Source organism: Oryctolagus cuniculus, chromosome 10 (genome assembly GCF_964237555.1).
Source record: "Oryctolagus cuniculus chromosome 10, mOryCun1.1, whole genome shotgun sequence".
Lineage (NCBI taxonomy): Eukaryota > Metazoa > Chordata > Mammalia > Lagomorpha > Leporidae > Oryctolagus > Oryctolagus cuniculus.
In genome coordinates, this window is record NC_091441.1 from 80272087 (window position 1) to 80297749 (window position 25663).

At 40.6% G+C, this 25663-nt stretch overlaps 1 protein-coding gene across 7 annotated transcripts in view; it reads left to right on the top strand.

Annotated features, from left to right (window-relative positions):
- UBA3 (ubiquitin like modifier activating enzyme 3) overlaps positions 1-22293 on the top strand; it is a 35866-nt gene extending 13573 nt beyond the window's left edge. For 5 of the 7 annotated variants that reach the window (XM_002713305.5, XM_051851485.2, XM_002713306.5 and 2 more), the window contains 12 exons: positions 9982-10025; positions 10875-10939; positions 11242-11397; positions 13173-13275; positions 13435-13548; positions 19703-19756; positions 20205-20241; positions 20327-20408; positions 20782-20882; positions 20994-21057; positions 21151-21205; positions 21518-22293. In XM_002713305.5, coding sequence (XP_002713351.1) covers positions 9982-10025; positions 10875-10939; positions 11242-11397; positions 13173-13275; positions 13435-13548; positions 19703-19756; positions 20205-20241; positions 20327-20408; positions 20782-20882; positions 20994-21057; positions 21151-21205; positions 21518-21606 — 964 coding nt within the window. In that variant the 3' untranslated portion in view covers positions 21607-22293. The remainder of the gene's footprint in view (positions 1-9981; positions 10026-10874; positions 10940-11241; positions 11398-13172; positions 13276-13434; positions 13549-19702; positions 19757-20204; positions 20242-20326; positions 20409-20781; positions 20883-20993; positions 21058-21150; positions 21206-21517) is intronic. The other 2 variants (XM_008260916.4, XM_070050613.1) reach the window with 1 other exon arrangement.
- The last annotated feature ends 3370 nt before the right edge of the window (positions 22294-25663 follow it).

Sequence of the window (25663 nt, forward strand, 5' to 3'; positions counted from 1 at the left end):
CTTTTCTTTTTTTTTTTTCTAGTTTATTTATTTGAAAGGAGAAGTTACAGAGTGGAAGAGGCAGAGAGAGACAGAGAAGTCTTCCATCTGATGGTTCACTCCCCAAATGGCCGCAACCACTGGAGTTGAGCCGATCTGAAGCCAGGAGCCAGGAATGTATTCCAGGTCTCCCACATGGGTGCAGGAGACCAAGGACTTGGGCCTTCTACTACTTTCCCAGGCCACAGCAGAGAGCTGGATTGGAAGTGGAGCAGCCAGGACTCAAACTGGCACCCATATGGGATACTGGCACAGCAGGCAGCAGCTTCACTCACTCTGCCACAGTGCCGGCCCGCAATATGAGATTTAATTGTCCTAAGTGGTGGCTTAGCCCACTGCATCAAAACACCTGCCCTAACTTTTTTTATTTACTATAAAAGAGATATGTGACAGAGAATACAGAAAGAAGAAAAATCCAACAGGAACCTTATTTCTAAAATAACTACTGGTAACATTTTGTTTAATATCCTTTTAATCTTTTTATACTTACATAATTTTTTGCTCTGATTTTTGTTTTTTATATTTTTATTTTTTTAAAGTTTTTAAATTTACTTGGAAAATCAGAGTTACAGAAAGGGAGAGATAGAGAGCGGTGGAGACATCTTCCATCTGCTGATTTTACTCTGCAGATGGCTGCAATGGCCAGTTCTGGGCCAGGCCAAAACCAGGAGCCAGGAGCTTCATCCAAGTCTTCCTCATCTGTGGCAGGGGCCCAAACACTTGGGCCATCTTCTGCTGTTTTTCCTAGGCCATTAGCAGGGATCTGGATCAGAAGTGGAACTGCTGGGACACGAACCAGTGCCCATATGGGATGCGGGCGTTGCAGATGGTGGCTTTACCTGCTGTGCCACAACACTAGCCCCTGCTGTGATTTTTTTAAATTAAACTTATATAGCCTTTGTCATAACTACATTTATTTTGCATTGTGCTTAATTTTTGTGTCAAATTACATATTTCTTATACTAGACTATAAGTTTCTGAGGCTGAATTCAGTTAGTATTTGAGTCTCTCATAGTAGCACACAGAGTAGACAGTTGTTTTTAGTCTAATGTAGGGCATGTTAAAAATTTTATTTTTCAAGAAATATGTTTTTAAATAATTTTTTGGGCCGGCGCTGTGGCATAGCGGGTAAAGCCGCCGCCTGCAGTGCCGGCATCCCATATGGGCTCTGATTCAAGTCCCAACTGCTCCATGTCTGATCCATCTTCCTGCTGATGTGCCTGGGAAAGCAGTGGATGATGGCCCAAGTGTTTGGGCCCCTGTACCCATGTCGGGGACCTGGAGGAAGCTCCTGGTTCCTGACTTCAGATCTGCCCAGCGCCGGCCATTGTGGCCATTTGGTGAGTGAACCAGTGGATGGAAGATCTCTCTCTCTCTCTCTCTCTCTTTCTCTCTCTCTGCCCTTCATGTAAATAAATAAAATCTTTAAAAAATAATAATAATAATTTTGTTAATTTGAAAGGCAAAGAGAAAAAGACAGAGATACATCTTCTATCCACTGTTTGACTTCCCAAATGCTTGTAGTAGCCAGGACTGGGCTAGGTCAAAGTCGGGAGCCTTGAATCTGTTGAGGTCTCTGACGTGGTGGCAGGGACCCAAGTACTTGAGCCGTCTTTCATGTCATGTGCTGCTTCCCAGAGTGCACATTAGCAGGAAGCATGAATCACAAGTGGAGCTGAGACTTAAACCCAGCACTCTTTTGGGATGCCTTTTTTTTTTTTTTTTTTTTTTTTTGAGATTACTTATTTATTTGAAAGAGTTACAGGGAGGCAGAAAGAGAGATCTTCCATCCACTGGTTCATTCTGTAAGTGGCTGCAACAGCCAGAGCTGAGCTGATATGACACAAAGCCAGGAGCCAGGAACGTCTTCCGGGTCTCCCACACAGGTTCAGAGGCCCAAGGACTTGTGCCATCTTTCACTGCTTTCCCAGGCCATAGCAGAGAGCTGGATTGGAAGTGGAGTGGCTGGGCCTTGAACCTGCACGCATATGGGATGCCATCACTGTAGGTGGCAGCTTCACCCACTGTGCCACAGCATTGGCCCCCAAATGGTGTCTTAATCACTGCTCCACACCATCTGTCCCAATAATTTTTAAAATAGTCACAGTCAAGTAATATTATTATAGCTGAAATAGTTAAAAATAAGTGCAAATTGTTATTATTGCTGTTGATGTTACTGTTCCCACAGTAGTAAATCTGGATCACACTTGATTGCTATAGAAGAAAAAAAAGCAAGACAAGAATCATCAAATTTCTCCTCTCCTTTTTAAAAATAAACTTTTTTAAAAAAATTCATCCTTTGAATGACAGAGAAGAGAGAAAAGGGAGATCTTCCATGTGCTAGTTCATTCCCAAAGGAACACAACAGCTAAGATAGGCCAGGCTGAAGCTTATAGCCAGGAACTCTATTTGGGTCTTCACGTGGGTGGCAGCAGGTACCTAAGCACTTGAGCTATCTGCTGCCTCCCAAGATGTGTTGACAAGGACCTGGGTCTGAAGCTGGGACTTGAACCAACATATTAATTTGGATGTGTGCATCTAGTCGGTGGCTTGACCTGCTGTACCACACACACAATGCCTGTCTCCCAAACTGGTCCTTTTTGGCTGCTTAGAATGGAATGTTCACGGCCGGCGCCGTGGCTCAATAGGCTAATCCTCCACCTGCGGTGCCGGCACACTGGGTTCTAGCCCCGGTTGGGGTGCCGGATTCTGTCCCGGTTGCCCCTCTTCCAGTCCAGCTCTCTGCTGTGGCCCGGGAGTGCAGTGGAGGATGGCCCAAGTGCTTGGGCCCTGCACCCACATGGGAGACGAGGAGGAAGCACCTGGCTCCTGGCTTCGGATCAGCACGGTGTGGCGGCCGCAGTGGCCATTGGAGGGTGAACCAATGGTAAAGGAGGACTTTTCTCTCTGCCTCTCACTGTCCACTCTGCCTGTTAAAAAAAAAAAAAAAAAAAAGAATGGAATGTTCACAAGGTCAGTGACTCAAGCTACATTTTTTTATGTCCTGTCTCGGGGACAGGAGAAATTTCAAATAGTTTTTTTTTGTTTGTTTGTTTGTTTTTTTTTTTAATTTTAAAAATTTATTTGAAAGGGTTACAGAGATGGGGGAGAGACAGAGGTTGATCTTCCATCTGCTGGTTCAGTCCCCAGATGGCAACACAATAGGGGTTTCGTGAAGCCAAAGTCAGGAGCCTGAAACTCCATCCAGGTCTCCCATGTGGGTGTCAGGGGCCCAGGTACTTGAGCTGTTTTCTTTTGCTTTCCCAGGCACATTAGCAGGGAGCAGGATCAGAGGTGGGGCAGCTGGAATGTGAGCTGTCACTCATATGGAGTGCCGGCATTACAGCAGATAGCAGCTAAACCTCCTGTGCTACAATATTATTTTCATAAATATGTTTAAGCTGGCCAGGCTTTGATTCTTGTTTTTTAGTGTGCATCTTTCTAAGGGTATATGTTCCCAGAAAAGAGGAGTACCAAGTGCTTCATCCAGATCCCTGGTGAAAGAGCAGACCCATCAGAGCCAGGCATATCCTTGGATGCAGATCTGGACTAAGAGATCCATGATCTCTCATTACTCTCACCATGTCCCAGACCCAAGAGGGGCCAATGAAAGTCACTGGTCAAGGCCTTCCAATGGAGGCATGAGGAGTTCCCTGTCACAGAAGCAAGAAATAAGGCAAAATGGTCCTTAATCTGTGGGCATTTCTTATTTCCTTAGCTGGCATTTCTCATTCATCCTGGCCTTGGCTATTGGGTTAACCTTGGATTGTTGATGCTAATGATTAGTTTGGAATCTCATAGTTTAGAATCAGGTGACCCCATTAGTCTCATCTGATGGAGGTTGGCCGTGGTGGAGCAGGTATGGAGGAACAGTCACATGTTGAACCAGGAAGCAGAGGAGAAATAATACTTATTTATTTGAAAAGCAGAGTTACAGAGAGAAAGGGAGAGACACAGATTTTCCATCTGCTGTTTCAGCGCCCAGGTGGCTGCAATGGCCGGAGCTAGGCCAGGCCAAAGGCTGGAGCCAGGAGCTTCTTCCAGGTCTCCCATGTAGGTGCTGGGGCCCAAGTACTTGAACCATCTTCCACTGTTTTCTCTGGCCGTTACCAAGGAGCTGGATCAGAAGTGGAGCATACAGGCTCCATATGGGCTACTGTTGTTGCAAGCATGGCTTTACCTGCTACACCACAGTGCTGGTCCTGTGAAATAATATTTTTAAAGTATTCATGCTCTACTATGTGAATTTAGACCTTGGTAACTTGATATTTTTTGGAAAATTAGAATATGGGATTTCTTTGTAGGAAATCCTACAGAATACCAAATCAACATAGAGAAATCAAGTTTATTTCTATGTATAGTTTATTTCTATATATAGCAAACGTGGAAACTGTACTTTCAAATAAAATGCCATTAACAACTGCTCAAAAAGAGAAATAGATGTAAATCTAGTAAGATAAATACTGAAACTACAAAATGCTGATAAAAGAAAGATCTGAATAATGGAAAGATATTGCCTGTTCAAGGATTGAAAGAATCAATATAATGAAAACGTCACTTCCATCCAAATTTGTATGCATGTTTTTATCAAAATCTTAGTAATTTTTTTTTGTTGTTAGAAATAAGATTACTCTAATTTATATGGAAAGGCAAAGGAATTCTAAGATGATTTTGGAAAAGAATAAAGTAGGTGGAATCAGTATCCAAGTTGTAGATTTACTTACATAACTACAATAATCAAGACTGTATGGTATTGTCACAGAAAAATAGATTGGTGGAACATTCTAGAAAAACCAGAAATGGCCCCATGCAACTATGGCCAATTGATTTTTGACAAAGATTTAAATCAATTTAGTGGGGGAAGGATAGTTTCTTCAACAAATTGTACTGGAGCAATTGGATATCCATAGGCAAAAAAATAAGGCTTGACCTAAACTTCACATCTTCTACAAAAATTAACTCAAAATGGACCCTATGTACAAGTTATAAAATGTAAAGCTAAAAAACTTTAAGAGGTAATCCAGATCTTGAAGGGGTGTGAACTTAGCCCAGTGGTTAAGGTGCCTGAGTACCAGATTGAAGTACGGGGTTCCAGCTCCTGATGCCAGCTTTTTGCTAATGCAGGCCTTTGGGAGGCAGCAGTGATGGCTCAAGTGATTGGGTCCTGCTGCCTCCGTGGAAGACCTAGGTTGAGTTCCCTTCTCCTGGCTGTCCAACAGCCTAGGCCCTCATCTCCTGTGGGCATTTGGTCTGTGAACCAGTGAATGGGACCTCTTTCAGTCTCTCTTTTAAAAAGTAGATGATGTGGGTGGGGTTTTGCCATGTGGGTTAAGCTGTGATTTGGGATACCTACATCCAATATTGGAGTGCTTGGTTTAAGTCTCAGCTATTCTGGGCTTCTATTCCAGCTTCCGGCTAATGTGCCCAAGTACTCGGTTCCTGCCATCTGAATGGAAGACCTGGATGGGGTTCCTGGCCCCTGGCTTCAGTCTGGCCTAGATCTGGATGCTGTAAGAATTTGGGCAGTAAACCAGCCAATGGAAGATTGGTCGCTCTCACTTTGGCTTTCAAATAAATAAATATTTTTAAAAACATTAAGAAGTAGAAGATATTTGGAACCTAGAGATTAGTGAAGAGACAATAGACTACATCAAAAGTATGACCTGTAGAAGGAAAATAATGATAAATGTGATTTCATCAAATTAAAAACTTTTGCTCTGTCAATGACCCTTGTAAAGGAGATGAAAAGACAAGCTACATACAGACTGGAGAAAATACTTGTAAAGTATTTGGCATAAGACTTATGTCTAGGATACATAAAAAAGCCCTCAAAACTCCACAATGAACCAGTCCAGTTAGAAAATGAAGATGTGATGGGGTATTTTGCTAAAACAGATGGTAAAATGCACATTGAAAAAAAAATTTACATAGAAAGTTGTTCAGTGAAGAAAAAAAAAAAAAAGATTTTCAGTATGAAATTAAGACTATGAGGTACAACTTCACACCTGTTTAGCTGAAGTAGGAGATAGTGACAATATGAAATGCGCTGAAGATACAGAAAAAATTTGATCACTCAAACAGGGGTACTGCAAAAAGTTCATAGGCAAATGGAATTAAATGATGTTGGTGCAAAAATTGGAAATTCGTGTATGCTGTATTCATAATTTGCATTTTCCATGAACTTTTTGAAGACTAAGTACATTTCTGATAGGAATGTCAAATGATACAGCCATATCTAAAATAGTTTATTTCTTAAAGATATAAGCAATCCTACTTACCAATCCCTTACCTTGCAACCTTATCAATTTACTCCTGAATATTTATACCAAAGAAATGAACAGTTAGGTCTACATAAATACTGGTAGGAACCAGTATTCACAGCATTTTTATTTATGGTAGGCCCAAACTGGAAATAATCCAAGCTCTCTCAGTGTATGAATTGTTGGACATATAGTGAGGCAGGAGTTAAGAGCTGTTTAGGACACCCTGCATCCCATATCAGTGTGCCTGGTTTTGGATCCTGGCTGTGCTACCAATTCCAGCTTCCTGTTAAATGGAAGACAGTAGGTAATGGCTCCAGTTAGATCCCCTACCACTCTCATGGGAGACCCAGATTGAGTTCTCAGCTCCAAGCTGATGCCTGGCCCAGGCATTTGGGGAGTGAACCAGCAGATGGAGCTCTCTTTATTTGTTTATATGTGTCTGCCTCTCAATTAAATAAGAAAACTAAAAACCAATAGTAAAGCCCTTTTAAAAATATATGTGGTCACCCATATCATGGAATGTTCCTGATAAATAACTAATGTCACATGCAACAGCTTGCCTGGATCTCAAGGGCATTATGGTGAGTGAAAAATACCACTCTCAAAAAGCTGTGTGCTGCATGATTCCATTTATATAACATTCTTGAAATGACAAAATTATAGAGATGGGGAACAGATTAATGGTTGCCAGGGATCTGGCCTGTGGTTGAGAACTGCTGTGACTATAAAATGTTAGCAAGAGAGAGGTCATTGTGATGATAGAATAGTTGAGGATCGGGGCTGTTGTTGTGGTATAGTGGGTAAAGTTGCCATATGGGTTCTGGTTCATGTCCTGGCTACTTCTCTTCTGATCCAGCTTCCTGCTAATGGCCTGGGAAAAGCAATGGAAGATGGCTCAAGTGTTTGGACCCCTGCCACCCATGTGGGAGACCTGGAAGAAGCTCCTGGCTTCAGCCTGGCCCAACCCTGGTAATTGCGGCCATCAGGGGAGTGAACCAAAAGATAGGAGATCCTTCTCTATCAGTCTGTCTCTTTAATTCTATCTCTCCCTTTCTCTTTAATCCTCCCTTTCAAATAAAATAAATAAATCTTTAAAAAAAAAAAAGAATTGAAGATCTTGGTTAGGGCAGTGGTTACACAAATCTGCTCCATGTTTAAGTGACAGAGCCCCATACACAGTATTTTGTTCTGGTTTTGATAATGTATAATAGTTATTTAAAATATGACTATAAAAGGTCCATATTGCCTCTGCAATTTTCTGAGTCTATATGATTTTAAAATTAAAACTTTAAAAATGCAAATCTTTTGTATGAAAAAGGAAAATTCTTTTATCCCCATTATTTATGAGTATTTTGGGTATTTTTTTTAAAGATTTATATATTTATTTGAAAGAGTTAATGAGAGGCAGAGGCAGAGAGCAAGCACCCATATGGGATGCCGGCATCGCAGGTGGTGGCTTTATCCGCTACGCCACAGCGCTGGCCCCTATTTTGGGTATTTTATGGAAATCCAGGAGATGGAATTTCTTGGTTTTGCTGTTGGTTCCCAGTGTTTGCTTCTTTTTTTCCATTTCTCCAATGTTCATTGTTTTTCTTAATGCTTGTTTATTTTCATCTACTTGAAAGAATGACAGAGAAAGAGACCTTCCATCTATTGGTTTACTCCCAAAATTCCCCCAGCCAGGAACCCAGAACTCTTATCCTAAGTATCCCACATGGGATAGGAACTCGGTCAGTTGAGCCATCATCTGCCACCTCACAGGAAGCTAGATCAGAAGTGGAGACGCTGCGGTGTAAACTTGCACTCTCATGTAATGCCATCACTCACAAGTGGTAGCTTAGCTCACTGTGCCATAGTGCCTGCCCCTTGTTTGTTCTTTTGACCATACTCTAGCTTTGGCTTATGTATGCTGCTTGCCTAGCGTTTGAAAGGAATAGAGGTCTGGCATGGGTGAGAACTAGAAGTTATTTTTTTTACAGCTTTATCTGTAGGCAATAATTAAAAAATATGGAGCAAGCATTTTATATTGTCCCTCTTTTCACCATACTGCTTTTGAAAAATGTAGAAAAGACTTTTTAAATTTAGAGAAGCAGTATGATGTATGTATTACTAAAATTGCTTCATTAGAGATATTAAACCATTTTTTTTTCCATAAATGTGCTGTTAAAACATTAAGTGTGAAGCTGGCATAGAGAGCTAAGCTGCCTCTTGCACCCCATATTGGAACACTGGTTCGAATCTCTACTTCTGATCAACACGTGGGAAAGCAGCATAAGATAGCCCAAATGCTTGGGCTCCTGCTACCTACATGGTAGACCTGGATGGAGTTCCTGACTCCTGACCTAAGATTTATTTATTTATTTTGAAAGTCAGAGTTATAGAGAGGGATAGACAGAGATCCTCTGCTGCTTTGTCAGGCTATTAGCAAGTAGCTGTATCAGAAATGGAGCAGCTGGGACTTGCACCAGTGTCCATATGGAAAACCAGCATCATAGGTGGCAGCTTTACCCTCTGTGCCACAACACGGGCCACAGTAAATAATATCTTTTAAAAAAAAGTTAAGTGCTTAAGTTTGGTCTATACCCACAGCCAATTTTGTTTTCTTGTTTATGTTTTTTTGTTTGTTGGTTGGTAAGCAAAGTCGGCAAGTTTAATGAAGAAAGATAATGAAGAGAGTACACTTGATAGGCTAGGTGGACATCTGAGAAAAGTATGAGAGTCACAGCCAGTTTTGAATGGGGTTCTTTTTGGACCCTGCAGGCACAGGAAGAACTGGTTGTAGGATCTGATAGGGTAAAAAGAGAGACTTGCAAACTGAGTTAAGTGAGGGCAGCCAAAACAATAACTCATTGCATACCCCCTAAAGAAAACCGTCAATAATAAAATCATAAGCACTAAAAACGCTCTTGAAATTTTCTGTCATTTTTTAAAAATTTTTATTTATTTTATTTATTTTTTTTATTTGAGAGGTAGAGTTACATACAGTGAGAGGGAGAGACAGAGTTCTTCTTTCCATTGGTTCACTCCCCAAATGGCCGCAACAGCCGGAGCTGCGCCGATCTGAAGCCAGGAGCCCGGTGCCAGGTGCTTTTTCCCAGTCTCCCACATGGGTGCAGGGGCCCAAGCACTTGGGCCATCTTCTACTACTTTCCCAGGCCACAGCAGAGAGCTGGATTGGAAGAGGAGCAGTCGGGACTTGAACCGGCGCCCATATGGGATGCCGGTGCTGCAGGCGGAAGATTAATCTACTGCGCCATGGCGCTGGCCCCATGTAGTTTTCTTAAAATTAGCTTTCCAGTAACTTAAAATTACTTAAATGGGAATTGTAAGGTGTTTATTCCTTTCACTAAGCAAACCGTGTTTCTTTGTGGTGCTGATGATTGAGAACACATTCTGCTTTCCTGGGGCTTATGATTTTATGTGGAAACTGAAAAGAAGTGTGTGTCATAACACATAAATATGATATAAGGGATGAGAAAAACTTGAGTAGAGGAAGAGTTGTAGAAAGTAGTTTTTGTCAGAGAGTAGTTGCATTCATCTTTTCAGAATGCTTTGTATTTTGCTTAACACTGATTATTTCTTGTTTTAAATACACATTTTAGTGTGTTCCTTGTGGCATTGTTAAATTCATTTGAGAAATTAAAAATTTAGCAGCTTAAGTTCCTTTACTTTTGCTCAGACATTTCAACAAGATTCAAGACTTCAGTGACACTTTCTATCGACGTAAGTTGTTCCACTTGAAATGGAATATTTATTAAATTATTATAGTTTTTTGGTTTCTAGCTACTTTTTTAAAAAGGCTTACTTTTTCAGTGGCTTCTCTCTCTTTATTGGCCTTTCAGTGAGACTGTTGACTGAGTGAAAAGAAGATCCTCTTGCTTTAGTTCTTATTTTTTTTTAAAGATTTATTTATTTATTTGAAAGGTAGAGTTAGAGAGGCAAAGAGGGAGAGAGAGAAAGAGGTCTTATATTCGCTGGTTCACTCCCCAGATGGCTGCAATGGCCAGAGCTGGGCCAATCCAAAGCCAGGACCAAGAACTTGGGCCATCCTCTACTGTTTTCCCAGGCCATGGCAGAGAGCTGGATTGGAAGTGGAGTAGTCGGGACTCGAACCAGTGCCCATATGGGATGCTGGCGCCCAGGCAGCAGCTTTACCCGCTATGCCACAGCGCTGGCCTCACTGTTTTAGTTCTTAATTGAGATCTCTAGCTGTGTTTTTCTGTGCTGACTTGAATAAGAATTACTAAAGGATAAGGAGCTCTATGTGTATGTTTATAATAAGTACAAGTTTATTTCTTAGTGAATTATTTTGTGCAAATTTAAAACTTTTTTTAGAACAGTATTAGGCTCACAGAAAAAGGAGTAGGAAGTATAGAGTTCTTCTAGAATCCCCTGTCCTCACACATACACAACCTTCCCCACACACAGCCTCTTCCCACTCTCCACACACAACCTCCCATCTGTCCACATCCTCCCAGCAGAGTGGTGTCTTTGTTATAGGCGATGAACTTAGTTGATAAATCCTTATGCAACTGTCCTTTTAGATTAAGCTTATGTGTTTTTTTCTCTTAGAATTTCATATTATTGTTTGTGGACTGGACTCCATTATAGCCAGAAGATGGATAAATGGCATGCTGGTAAAGACTTCAGTGTTGTTATGCCTCTCTGAACTTGTTGCTGCTGCTCTTGATGTACAGAAATTAGAATTGCATATTCTGTGTTTCTGAATAGAGAGTTTATTTAATTTTGAGTTAAATAAACTTCATTAGTTATTGCCAGTCATTGGTTTTTCATGTGAGGATACAAATTGTTGACATTATAATTTCTTGATTTCATATATTAGAGCTCACTACCACAGCTGATTCAGAATTGTAAGCATGCACCTTTTTTAAAATTCTTATCACCTTCTCCTTTTAAATCCTTCAAATTATTTTCCTAGATATCTCTTCTGAATTATGAAGATGGTGTGTTAGATCCAAGCTCCATCATCCCTTTGATAGATGGGGGGACAGAAGGCTTTAAAGGAAATGCCCGCGTGATTCTGCCTGGAATGACTGCTTGTATTGAATGTACGCTGGAACTTTATCCACCACAGGTAATCAGAAAACTACCTCACTCCTGTTACAGAATTTCATGGTGAGCAGAGAGTTGAGTTCTTAAGTCTAGTCAATATTTAGGTTTTAATTGGGGGTAACCATGTTTTTAAAATTATACAAAGGAGAAAGGTAATAAAATATGAGGAAAATATGCTTTTATACCTCATTTGTATTAAGTTTTTCCTTGAGTAGAGATCAAGGGGAAACACAAAGCTATGTGTCAAGATATAGGTATAATCTATTTGTTTATCAGCCACAAACTATCCCCTTTTTCTGCATTTTGATGTTAAATACTTTAGTTATCCTTGGTTAGCCATGGTTTGAAAATATTTTGTGAAAATTCCAGAAATAAATATTTCGTAGGTTTTAAATTATCTACCATTCTCAGTAGCATGATGAAATCTTGCACCATCCTTCTTTGTCCCACCAGTCCTGTTCTGTCTCATCAAAGATAGGCATTTTATCCAGCTTATCCATGCCATGGAGGCTGCCTTCTTGGTTGTCAGATAGACTGTTGAGGTAGCATAGCACTTGTGTTCAGGTAACCCTTATTTTACTTAATACTGGTCCCAAAGTTTAGGAGCAGTGATGACAGTGGTTTGGATATGCCAAAGAGAAGCTATCCTCTGAGACTACATCCTTTAATTGTATAGGTGAAAGTTTTCAACTTTTTTTCTTTTTTCTTTTTTCTTTTTTTTTTTAATAGGCAGAGTTAGACAGTGAGAGAGAGACAGAGAGAAAGGTCTTCCTTCCGTTGGTTCACCCCACAAATGGCCGCTATGGCCGGCGTCCTGTGCTGATCTGAAGCCAGGAGCCAGATGCTTCTTCCTGGTCTCCCATGTGGATGCAGGGCCCAAGCACTTGGGCCATCCTCCATTGCCCTTCCGGGCCACAGCAGAGAGCTGGACTGGAAGAGGAGCAACCAGGACAGAATCCTGCGCCCCAACTGGGACTAGAACCCAGTGTGCCAGCGCCGCAGGTGGAGGATTAGCCTAGTGAGCCGTGGCACCGGCCCAAAAGTTTTCAACTTTTTAAAGGATGATAAAAGATTGCATGCCGAGATTGCCAAGATGTTCAATGCAATAAGATATTTGGAGAGAGAGATACCACATTCACATATTTTTATATAGTGTATTAAAATTATATTACTTTATTAGTTATTGTTGTTTTACTGGGTCTGACTTATATATTAAATGATCATGGGTATGTTTAAGGACAAAAATAGAACACATGTAGGGTTTGTTACTGTCTGCAGGTTCAGGCAACCCCTGGGGATCTTGAAATGTATTTTAGAGGAGATAAGATACAAGGGTGAGACTGACCCTTCTAAAGATGGAGCTCCTGAATTTATATAACCATTGTAAAGGACAGTTGAAATTTTGATAAGTGTAAGCAATTTTATGAATATTTATTTAGAATTGATTTAACTCTGAATATGCTTTTGCGTTTGTTTGTTTCATACCTTTATATCTAAATGTCTAGTTGACCTAACAAAGTATTCACATTTGACAATCTATGTAGCACTTGTTTTCTCATGTTCTAACAAAGTTTAAAAAATGTAGGGCAAAACTTTATAAGAAGGTCAACCAAACTGAAATGAGTTAGCTTCTCCCTATTAGTTTTAGAGGTATTGTTAATATTACACAGTATTTTGCTTAGGTGAGTGGAGGGCTGAGATGAGTTATAAGAAACAGTTACAAACTAAATCATAACTTATATTTTAAAATAATTTATCATTTAAAATTCACTAAAAAAGTATAAACTGTGATTTTAGGTTAATTTTCCCATGTGCACCATTGCATCTATGCCCCGGCTACCAGAGCACTGTATTGAGTATGTAAGGATGTTGCAGTGGCCTAAGGAACAGCCTTTTGGAGGTAATTTAATAATTACCTAATTTAATAATATAGAATTTAGAATTATATAAAATATTTTTTATACTTTCCATATGGACAATTAAGAAACAAATTGCTTTCTGATTACATACTTGTGTCGTTCTCTGCTGATTCTTCTTCCTTTTTTTTTTTTCTTATCAGAAGGAATTCCATTAGATGGAGATGATCCTGAACATATTCAGTGGATTTTCCAAAAGTCCTTAGAGAGAGCATCACAGTATAATATTAGGGGTGTCACATATAGACTCACTCAAGGTAAGTTAGTGACTTGTCATGAATTATGATTTGAGGTGGTCCTTTTTGTTAGGCCCAGGATGCTTTGGAGGGAGTAATTGATAAGCGATTTAGATAGTACCACCCATTTAAGGTTCAGTAAAGGTACCACGGGAATTACAGGTACCCCAAAAGCAGGAGGGAGTCAAGTTCAGTAGAGTCCATGCTTCTCACCTAGGGAGAATTTGATAAACTCATTATCTTGGTACCTTAAGATTGGAATAGGCCCTAAATCTTCCAAGTCAAACCAACTAATTTATCTTTCACTGAAGAATTCATCACCTCTTGGGAATAGAAATCTTTAGTTTGGTCTGAGTGTTGTCCTGGTACCAAATATAATTCCTTTTCAAGTAGTAACCTTCAAAGAAGAGAGCCTAGTCACAATTAGCTGTAAGCAAAATAAAATCAAAGTGGCATTCTTCAGAGGGTCTGGCTCACTTGTCACATTTGCTTTCTTACCCTTTGGGTGTTTCACATCATCCTGTTTTCTTTCTTCCTTTTTTTTTTTTTTTTTTTTTTTAAAGATTTTATTTATTTATTTGAAAGTCAGAGAAAAAGAGGGGTCTTCCAGCCACTGGTTCTCTACCCAGTTGGCTGCAACAGCTGGACCTGTGCCAGGATCCAGGAGCTTCTTCTGGGTCCTCCATGCAGGTGCTGGGGCCCAAGGATTTGGGCCATCTTCCACTTCTTTCCCAGGCCACAGCAGAGAACTGGAGCAGCCAAGACACAAGTTGTGCCCATATGAGATGCTGGCACTGCAGGCAGCGGCTTTACCTGCTAAGCCACAGTGCTGGCCCCATCCTGTGTTATTTGAGTGAGCAATTTTAGTCAAGAAGCCCCCTCAACAAATCAAGTTTTAAAGAAGGAGTTAAAGGAGTAGGGTTTGGATACTGGATGGAAAAACTTAAAACAGGTTATACAGACTGAAAGCTGTGTGTTGTTTATGAAGAAAGGGATCATCAGGGATAGAGATGACCCAAGTAGAACATACTGTCATTCACAGAACCAAAAATTAAGACGAGTGTTAAGAATAGAAAGGTGAAGTTGCATCTCTAGAGAAAGTGGATATTAAAACCTCATATGATTCAGGAATCCAATAGCAGAAAACTAATTAAGAACTAGAAAAAGGTAAGGTCCCCCACCCCCCAAATCAGAATACAACATTTGCAGATGTGGTTGTCACTAATCCTGGTTCATTTCGTTGTAGACTCTAATGTACCTCTGAGTCTGAGTAAAGGCCCCCGTATCAGTGATGAAGAAACCCAAGTCTGTTAGAGGCAGCTGCATGTGCTCTTTCCAGGGACTGGCCAGAGGAGGTGGTCAGTCTGGGAGGAAGCGCACACGCTTACAGAAAGCCTCTCAGCGCCTTTCAGTTTGATTTTCTAAATTTCTTGTGTTCCAGCTGCTCTGGAGATAAAACTTTCTTTTTTAAAATTTCTTTCATTTTTTTAAATTATTTATTTGAAAGGCAGAATGACAGGGAGAGACAGAGTAAGAGATATCTTCCATCTATAGAGTCACTCCCCAAATGTCTCCAAAAGCCAAGAGTAGGCCAGGCCAAAGTCAGGAGCCAGAACTACAACCAGGTCTCCTGTGTGCTTGATGGGAATCTAAATAGATTAGCTGTCATCCCCTGCTTCCCAGGTGCATTAGCAGCAAGCTGGATTGGAAGCATGACATAGTTCGGACTTAAATCATTCACTCTGATATTGTGATGCAGGCCTCTCAAGTGGCAGCTTAACCCTTTCACCACTGGCTTCCCCCAAAAAATTAAAAAAAAAAAAAGCATATGAAGGTACTGTAGAAAATTTGTGAAAAAATGGAATTAAAAGTATAATTTAGGGCCGGCGCCGCGGCTCACTAGGCTAATCCTCCGCCTTGTGGCGCCGGCACACCGGGTTCTAGTCCCGGTTGGGGCGCCGGATTCTGTCCCGGTTGCCCCTCTTCCAGGCCAGCTCTCTGCTGTGGCCAGGGAGTGCAGTGGAGGATGGCCCAAGTGCTTGGGCCCTGCACCCCATGGGAGACCAGGAGAAGCACCTGGCTCTTGCCATCGGATCAGCGCGGTGTGCCGGCTGCAGCGCGCCGGCCATGGCGGCCACTGGAGGGTGAATCAACGGCAAAAGGAAGACCTTTCTCTCTGTCTCTCTCTTTCACTGTCTACTCTGCCTGTCAAAAAAAAAAAAAAAAAAAAAAAAAGTATAATTTAGTTTGGTGAAGAAACCTCTTGAAATCCATGCATAGTTTTAAAAAATTTTAAAAGATTTATTTTAAGAGGCCAGCGCTGTGACACAGCTTTTTAAAACCCTGGCCTGAAGCACCGGCATCCCATATGGGCACCGGTTCAAGTCCTGGCTGCTCCACTTAGGATCTAGCTCTCTGCTATGGCCTGGGAAAGCAGCGGGGGATGGCCCAAGTCCTTGGGCCCCTGCACACATGTGAGAGACCTGGAAGAAGCCCCTGGCTCCTGGCTTCAGATTGGCTCAGCTCCAGCTGTTGCAGCCATTTGGGGAGTGAACCAGTGGATGGAAGACCTCTCTCTGTCTCTACTTCTCTTTGTAACTCTGCATTTCAAATAAACAAATATTTTTAATTTATTTGAAAAGAGAAAGAGATTTATTTGAAAGAGAAAGAGATCTTCCAGTGAACTTTTTGAAGACTCCTCTTGTGAGGTCAGTTCATTCTGTGAAACTAGAAGTCTCTCCAGGGCCAAAGGGGAGAGGCTGAGGATATAAATCTCAGGATCACAGTTCATGCCAGTGTGCAGACTTCAAGGCTATTGGCCTCCTCCCCATGACCCCACCCCACTGTAATTAGAAAAAAAACCTTTAAACTGTTCTCTCTGGTCTGTAAGATATCACTTCATCTATTTCTTGCCGGAGTCTCCCATTCTGTTTAATCCCCTGTCCCCAGCTATGCTGCAGGCACTCTGGCCTTGTCTTTAGCTCGTTCAGACTACAATGGTCTTTCTTCAGGTTCTTCATGGACTGTTCCATCTTAAGGTATGCCCTCTCTAGCTCTACCTGGGAACTCAGTCCCATGACTTGTTATTCTTCCAGAACTTATTTTTACTTGTTCTTCATTCGTCTTCATTCATTTTCTGTCCTTCCCCTGTGCCCAGCAAATATTTGTTCTGCAAGGGCAGGGATATTTTCTTACTCTCCTCTTTATTCCTTCCAAATGTTTATCACTGCTATAAATCTCTCTTGTTGCCTTAACTCTTTGGTAGGCAATACGGCTTCAAGTCAGCCTTGTATTGTTTTCTTGAGGATAGTCCAGTTATCCATACTTTTCCTGATTGTCTAGGCTAGTATGCAGCACTCTAGAGTTGATCTTATTTTTTTTTTTTTTTTTTTTTTTTTTGACAGGCAGAGTGGACAGTGAGAGAGAGAGACAGAGAGAGAAAGGTCTTCCTTTGCCGCTGGTTCACCCTCCAATGGCCGCCGCTGCAGCCGGCGCACCGCGCTGATCCTGGCAGGAGCCAGGAGCCAGGTGCTTTTCCTGGTCTCCCATGGGGTGCAGGGCCCAAGCACCTGGGCCATCCTCCACTGCACTCCCTGGCCATAGCAGAGAGCTGGCCTGGAAGAGGGGCAACCGGGACAGAATCCGGCGCCCCAACCGGGACTAGAACCCGGTGTGCCGGCGCCGCAAGGTGGAGGATTAGCCTATTGAGCCACGGCGCCGGCTTTCTAGAGTTGATCTTATTTAGACAGTTTGCTTCTCATCATTAACACAGTCTTAAAGGACAAGATTTTTAGTTGTTTTTCTGTTTACATTGATGTTATACTTTTGATTCTTTGATGTTCCACAAAAATCTGGATGTTTTCTCCACATAAACCATTGCAAAGCTGTATCTCTATTATAGAATTGACAGTTTTAGGGGTGCTTTTGTGTGTGTGTGTGCATGTATTTTTTTTTTTTTTTTTTAATAATTGTTGATTTGAAAGGCAGAGAGAGGGAGCTTCAATCTGCTGGTTCACTCCCCAAATGCCTACACTGGTCAGCCCTGGTCAGGACTGAAGCCAGGAGCTGGGAGCTCAATCCAGGTCTGCCACATAAGTAGCAGGGGACCCAGTTACTTAAGTCATCACTGCCATCACTGCTGCCTCCTGGGGTCTCCACTAGCAGGAAACTGGATCCAGGAGTCAAGCACAGGCAGTTCATTGTTAACTACTAGGCTAAATGCAGGCCTCCGTTTTTTTTAAGATTGGAAAAATTTGTTCTTAAAATTTAACCTGATGTTCTATTCATAAATTCTTTTGCCAACTTATGTAGTTTTTCTAGCTTTATTTCACCTTTATTTTGATAATCATCTTTTATTATTTTCCAAACAATTGATTTAATATATATATATTTTTTTAACAAGACTACATTGTCTGACGCAGACATCTGAATCATACCTCTCTGTGGTCAGGTGTTTTAGGTTTATCTCTTGTTACTATGGATCCTCATGAGAATTTCATTTCCTTGTCTTGTTTTGGCTACCTTTTTCTAAAATCAGCAATTGAAATGTAGTCATAAAATGACATTTATTTTTTATTCTAAACATTATTTTGTACTTTAAACATTATGTTTAAAGTGGTGCTTTGTTCATTCATTATTGTGACTACTGATGTGAAAAACATCTGGTCAAAATAGATAACTATATTTAATATTTTGTGTAGCTCAGGATATATAGTGAAAGACAGATGATAAGGAGTAGTTTTTCTTTTTGTTGTGAAATTTTTTATATTGAATGACTACAACTACTTTATGGGGAATATTAACTATTAGTCTTCATACTTTACTCAAACTTTTCTAAGTATAGTATAATGTGTATATAATAACAATTAAGAATATGTACTTTGGAGCATATCTGGGTTCGTGTGCCATACCACTGTTTACTAGATGTATTGCTATGAATAAATTATTTAATTTCTCTCAGCTTAATTTTCCTTACCCTTAAAACAGAGTTGTAAGACTAACATAAGGGTCCAGTGTGTGGTACAGTGGGTTGAACTGCTGCTTGAGATGTCTGCATCCCATGTTGAAATTCTAGTCAAGGCCTGGCTACTCTACTCCTGATCCAGCTCCCTGCTAATGCCCCTGGGAAGCAGCAGATGATGCCTCAAGTACTTGAGTCCCTGCCACCCATATGGGAAACCCAAATGGAATTCCTGGCTCCTGGCTTCACCCTGTCCCAACCCTAGCTGTTGTGACCATTTGGGGAGTAAACCAGCAGATTATCTTTTTTTAAAATCACAGTACCTTTATTTTTTTTAAAAGATTTATTTATTTGAAAGGCAGAGTTACAGAGAAAAAGTAGGGACAGAGAGATCTTCCATCCGTTGGTTTTCTCTGCAGATGGCCACAACAGCCAGAAGTGGGCCAGGATGAAGCCTGGGGCCAGGAGCTTCATCCAGGTCACCCATGTGATTAGGAGGGGCCCAAGTACTTGGGCTGTCTTGCACCGGCATCACGGGTAGCCCTTTTACCCACTAAGGCACAACACCAGCCCTATAAATAAATCTTTAAAAAAAATATTAGGAGCCGGTGCTGTGGCTTAACGGGTAAAGCTGCTACCTGCAGTACCGGCATCTCATAAGAGCACTGGTTCAAGTTCCAGCTGCTCCACTTCCTATCCAGCTCTCTGCTGTGGCCTGGGAAAGCAGTAGAAGACAGCCCAAGGCCTTGGGCTCCTGCACCCATGTGGGAGACCCAGAAGAAGCTCCTGGCTCCTGGCTTAGGATCGGTGCAGCTCCACCCCTTGCAGCCATCTGGGCCATCTCTCTCTCTCTGCCTCTGCCTCTCTGTAATTCTGCCTTTCAAATAAATCAATACATCTTTAAAAAAAGATTACCATAAGGATATTATGAAAAATCAAATATCTTTATCATTACACTGTATGTGGAAGACTAGTAAACACACTAATTTTAGCAATTATTATTTTTATTATTATTTTGTATTTATGTAAAGCGTACTCGAGAGAGTTTTCTTCTGGCTTAAGATTCTAAACAGACTACCGTGAAAGAAAACTGTTTCACAGTTAAGCTTCCAGTTGATTTTCTGCTTGAAGCCTGAAAAAAAATAAAGTTTTAGTACTAATTTGAGGTAACTATATTCCAAAGAAAATGACCACATTTTTATTTCTTTTTTTTAGGAGTAGTAAAACGAATCATTCCTGCAGTAGCTTCCACAAATGCAGTCATAGCAGGTGAGGGAAAAAAGGCCACCCCTTAATTTTATTTTCTTTCCTTTGGCTTGTGTTTCAGTATCTGAACTGACATTTTTGCACCTACTTGTGTTCTAGGAATTTGGTGTCAAGAATTCTTATGGGGGAGGGTTGTATAATTGAGCTGTCCAAAAAGAACAAGCTACTGGACCTTGTCTACTTTTTGTTTTCCATTATGTCTTGCTCTGTACCATATCTTTTAAGTTAGTGTAACAGGCTGTTTATTAAGTTAATGAATAGGAAGAAAAAACATGTAGTGTTACTCTATCACTTGGATCACAAGGAATAAATTTGTTACTCTTGTGTCTCATTATATTATTTGTTTTTTAAATTAATAATCATTATAAATTATCTATCTTGATTTATAACTAACTTTTTAAATATATAATTTCATTGAGTTAAGTCATCTTAATTTTTCTCTCCTCTTTAGCTGTGTGTGCCACTGAGGTTTTTAAAATAGCCACAAGGTAATGGGCCTCACTTTTAATATACATATAAATCTGTGTTTTAATCTGGCTTAATTATATAAACATAAGCATTTTTTCATTACAGTGCATACATTCCCCTCAATAATTACTTGGTATTCAATGATGTAGATGGGCTATACACATACACATTTGAAGCAGAGAGAAAGGTGAGTAGTTTTAAACTAATGAAAATATTTTTTATCCTACATCCTTTGATTTTTAAATATTATTGGTTAGAAATTTGAATAAAATTACCCGTATCCAAATATTTTATTTTCTAACTTACCCTACTTTTGAGATATAGCCTAAAATAAATATTGGATAGCAAAATAATTCAGAAAAAAGATTCATTGTGCTCGCTTCAGCAGCACATATACTAAAAATTGGAAAAAAGATTTGTTATAAAAACCACACTAAACCATAAAAAGTTTTTCATAGATTTTTATGATTATAAAACAAGTTGATTTCCATTTCATTGTCTTATAAGGAAACTAGTGCTGGTGCATTGCCACTGTAATTTGTTGTGTTTTATGTACGTAGGAAAACTGCCCAGCTTGTAGCCAGCTTCCTCAAAATATTCAGTTTTCTCCGTCTGCTAAACTACAGGAAGTTTTGGATTATCTAACCAATAGTGCTTCTCTGTAAGTGTTGTGGAATTTTTTTATGTTGTAAAAATCATTTTTTTTCTTTTAAACTTCAGAAACCAGATTTTTTTTTAATGATGTTTGATTCTTTCTCATAATTATGTATAGGCAGATGAAATCTCCAGCCATCACAGCCACATTAGAGGGAAAAAATAGAACACTTTACTTACAGGTGATCACTGTCAGTTTTTTATTTTTTTCAGAAAATATTAATAGTTAAATTTTACTTTAATGTGTGTTAAATTAAAGTGATTTTGTTTTCTAGTCAGTAACTTCTATTGAAGAAAGAACAAGGCCAAATCTTTCCAAAACATTGAAAGGTACTTTACATAAGTTTACTGTTTTCCTTTTAGTAAAAATAGTAAATGCTTTTTCTAAATTTGCTCTTAATGCTTTTTTTTAAAAACCTGATCAAATCATAACAACATATCTTTGGTAATGATGATAAAATGAATTCTCTTATAGTAAAATTAAAAAAAAAAAATCGCCGTGACATCAAATTATCTTGATTAAAGCAAATTGGATTTTGATGGTTGTCTACACCATAGAACTCTATAGTTTGTGTATGTGTGTATTATAATTTTTTTTGTTGAGTTTTTTTGCTTGGGTTAATTACACTTTTTCTCTTTTAGAATTAGGACTTGTTGATGGACAAGAACTGGCAGTTGCTGATGTCACCACACCACAGACTGTATTATTCAAGCTTCATTTCACTTCTTAAGGAAAATAAATCTGCACAAATACAGAAAATTTATGGAAATAATATACTTCATGGCTACTAAGAAATTTAATTGATGTCATTTTTAGCATTAGTGTTGAGGGAATTTGACTTTTTTAAAATATAATGAACCAGTCTTTTTTTTAACATAATAATTTTCTCTTGAAGACAGAATTTTGGGCTTAGTACTCATAAGCATTTTCATTAATAATATGGGAAATGATGCCTGAAGAGAAAGATTATGAGATTTTGATGAGGAGGCAAACACACACTTGTGTTTGAATTTTGTTATTATGGTCAAAGAATATAATCCTTTGCTTTCAGTTGAGCACCCATATATGCAAAAAAATCCCTTTAAAGAAAATGAAGAATTAAGTTTTAAAAATATTAAATATTTCAACCTGACATCTAAGGGTGTGTTGAGCATAGGCTATTTCTTGATTTATTATTCATTTAATTGTGGCTGTCCAAATGAATATTGCAGAGTTTATTTTTTCCATAATAATTTGTCAACGATGTTCAGTTACTTGTGCATGAAAATGGAAAGTATTTTCATGTGTTTATTTGCAGTGCCATAGAGGCCAATGTGCAGAATATTAAAGCCAAGACATGGTTGTTTAAAAATTTAATGTTTAAACAGTTGTCAGTGATGCTTTCACACTATTTATTAATAAAATCATATATTGTCTACTTTTTTTCACTGATTTTTTCAAGTATATTAAGGATAGTAAGTAGTTTCCTATTAATATAGTAATTTTTTGTGTAAACCATAATTGTGTAATTTAATAATACTTTGCTACACTGATTTCCACAACTAGCTTAGTTTAACTTGTTCTGACATAATAATGTAATGGAATGAAATAGAATATTCTTTTTGTTAATTTATTTGAAAGGCAGGATTACAGAGATAGAGAGAGAGCTTCCATCTGCTGGTTCACTCCTCAAATGGCTACAATGGTTGGAGTTGGGCTGGTCCAAAGCCAGGAGCCAGAAGCTTCTTCTGGGTCTCACACGTGGGTGTAGGGGCCCAAGCCCATCTACTACTGCTTTCCCAGGCTCATTAGCAGGGAGCTTGGAAGTGGAGCAGGTGGGACACGAACTGGCTTGCTCCTATATGGGATGGCAGCACCACAGGCAGCAGTCCCAGAATACCTGTTTTTATAAAGGTCTCCTGAAATGCTTTTGTTTATTTTAAAACACCAAAACTTAAAAGTAAGCTCGAGTGTTAGGAAACTGGGTTCTAGTTTTTTTTTTTTTTTTTTTTTAATTTATTTGAAAGGCAGAGTAATAGACACTGAGAGATCAGGAGAAAGATCTGTGGATGTCCTATCCATTGGTTCACTCCCCAGATGTCTATGACAGCTCAGCCTGGTTCTGGCAAAAGCCAGGAATCAAGAACTCAGGCTGGGCCTCCCATATTGTTGGCAGGGAGACATCTATTTGAGTTATCACCCACTGCCTCCCAGGGTGCGCATCAGTAAAGCTGGAATTGGGAGAGGAACTGGTACTTAAACCTAGGTATTCTGATGAGTGATGCTGTTGTCCCAGGCAGCTTTGTAACCACTATGCCAAACTCCTGCCCTGGATTCTAGTATATTTTTTAAATATTTATTTATTAATTTGAAAGGCAGAGAGAGAGGTCTTCCATCCACTGGTTCACTTCCCAGGTGGCCGTGGGGTCCCCAGTCCGAAGCCAAAAGCCAGGAGTGTCCTCTGGGTCTCCCAAGCATGTGCAGGGCCCAAGGACTTGGGCCATCTTCTACTGCTTTCCCAAGCCATAGCAGAGAGCTGGGTCGGAAATGGAGCAGTCGAGAATGAACCAGCACCCATATGGGATACTGGCACTGCAGGTGGTGGCTTTAGCCACTGTGCCCACAGCAGCCCTGAATTGATTATCTTAATGTGGAAATATACAGTATGTGTTCTTATTCTTAGGGGCTGGTGCTGTGGCATAGCAGGTAATGCTATTGCTTCCAGCCCTGGTTCTCCATTTCTCATCCAGCTCCCTGCTAATGTGCCTGGGAGACCAGTGGGAGGTGGTGCAAGTGCTTGGGCCCCCTGCACCCATGTGGAAGACCTTGAAGAAGCTCCTGGCTCCTGGCCTTGGATAGGCTCAGTTCCAGCCATTGTGGCCATTTGATGAGTGAAAGCTTCCTCTCTTTCTCTCTGTTTCTCTAACTCTGCCTTTCAAATAAATAAGTAGATCTTTTTAAAAAGCATGAAAATTTTTGATATATTTAGATAATGATTGGAAGATTGGCATACTTTTTTTTTTTTTTTTTTTTTTTTGACAGGCAGAGTGGACAGTGAGAGAGAGAGACAGAGAGAAAGGTCTTCCTTTTGCCGTTGATTCACCCTACAGTGGCCGCCGCGGCCAGCATGCTGCGGCCGGCACACCGCACTGATCTGATGGCAGGAGCCAGGTACTTCTCCTGGTCTCCCATGGGGTGCAGGGCCCAAGCACTTGGGCCATCCTCCACTGCACTCCCTGGCCACAGCAGAGAGCTGGCCTGGAAGAGGGGCAACCGGGACAGAATCCGGTGCCCCGAGCGGGACTAGAACCCGGTGTGCCGGCGCCACAAGGTGGAGGATTAGACTAGTGAGCCGCGGCGCCAGCCCGGCATACATTCTTAAACAGGCATTCACTCTGATTTTTTTTGGGGGGTGGGGGGAAATAATTCCTTTATGGCACAGTGTTTTGCAGTGAGGTGAGGAAATATGAGGAAGGGTTCAGTAAGATGAGTGGAGAGAGTGTGGCAAACTAGAATAAGTGAAAATCATCAAAAGTGATCATTTCTTCAGCTGACTATTCCCACGTTGGTACTTGTGTTTGAACGGTAGCTAGATATCTGGATTTTTTTGGGTGAAATTTGGCTTTTAAATGTTGATAGAAATTTTTCTTAACATAGTAGGGTATGGTTTTAGGTAATTTAGTTTTGAATATTTCAGGCCCTTTAACTTTATAACCAATGACCATAAATGGAGTGGCTTATTAAATTTATTTATTAAAAGTTCTGGAGGCTGCGAAGTCCAAGATTAAGGCACCAGCAGATTGGGTGTCTGCTGACAACTCTGGTTCATAGGTAAGACCTGTGTCCATAGGAGGTGGGAGGAGCAGCCACCTTTGGGCCCTCTTGAGAATGGCATTAATACCACTCACAATGGCACCATCATCATGATCCTTGCTAACCCCAAAAGGCCCCACTTTTTTTTTTTTTTTTTAAATATAATTATCGGAAAAGCAGAGTTACACAGAGAGAGGAGAGACAGAGAGAGGTCTTCCATCCGCTGGTTCACCCCTCCCCCCCCCCCCCCCCCAGTTGGCTGCAACCACCGGAGCTGTGCCGGTCCAAGCCAGGAGCCAGGAGTTGCTTCCGGGTCTCCCACGCGAGTGCAGGGCCCCAAGCACTTGCAAGGCCATCTTCAGTACTAACCCAGGCCATAGCAGAGAGCTGGACGGAAGTGGAGTAGCTGGGACTCGACTCTGCTCCGACTTCACCCCTTACGCCAGCGCTGGCCCCGTCACTTCTTGATACTGGGGATTAGTGACAGCATGTGAATTTGGGCGAAATACAAACCTTCAGGCCCTAGTGGTGTGTGTTTTGGCGGCGGCAGTGAGTCTCACACACAGTATTGTGAGGGCGAGTTTGTGCCTTCTGTACCGTGTTCCAGGTTGGGGGGTTGCGATGTCCTGTCTTACCGCCAGACCCAAAGCAGGGTTTCTCCTTAAGGCCAAGTTAACACAGAACTGATTAAACACTGGTATTTCAGACGAAGTATTAAGAGAAATGAACTCAGACTTCTCATTGTTTACAATGACTGCTATCGAGGTGCAGGCTCTTGACACGTGAACCTTATTCCCTCGGAAAGAGCATACTTGAAAATTTACTTCTTGTTTCCAGAATAATAGGAGTTTATAGTAGCTTTAGATTCTCTGTCGTTAAAAACTCCTGCCTTCGACCCGTAAATCCATCAGCCGAAACCGTCCCGCGTTGCTCGGTAACTACGGGCAACCCGGAGCTCCCGGATGTGACGTCAACGTTCTTCCTCCTGTTCTTCC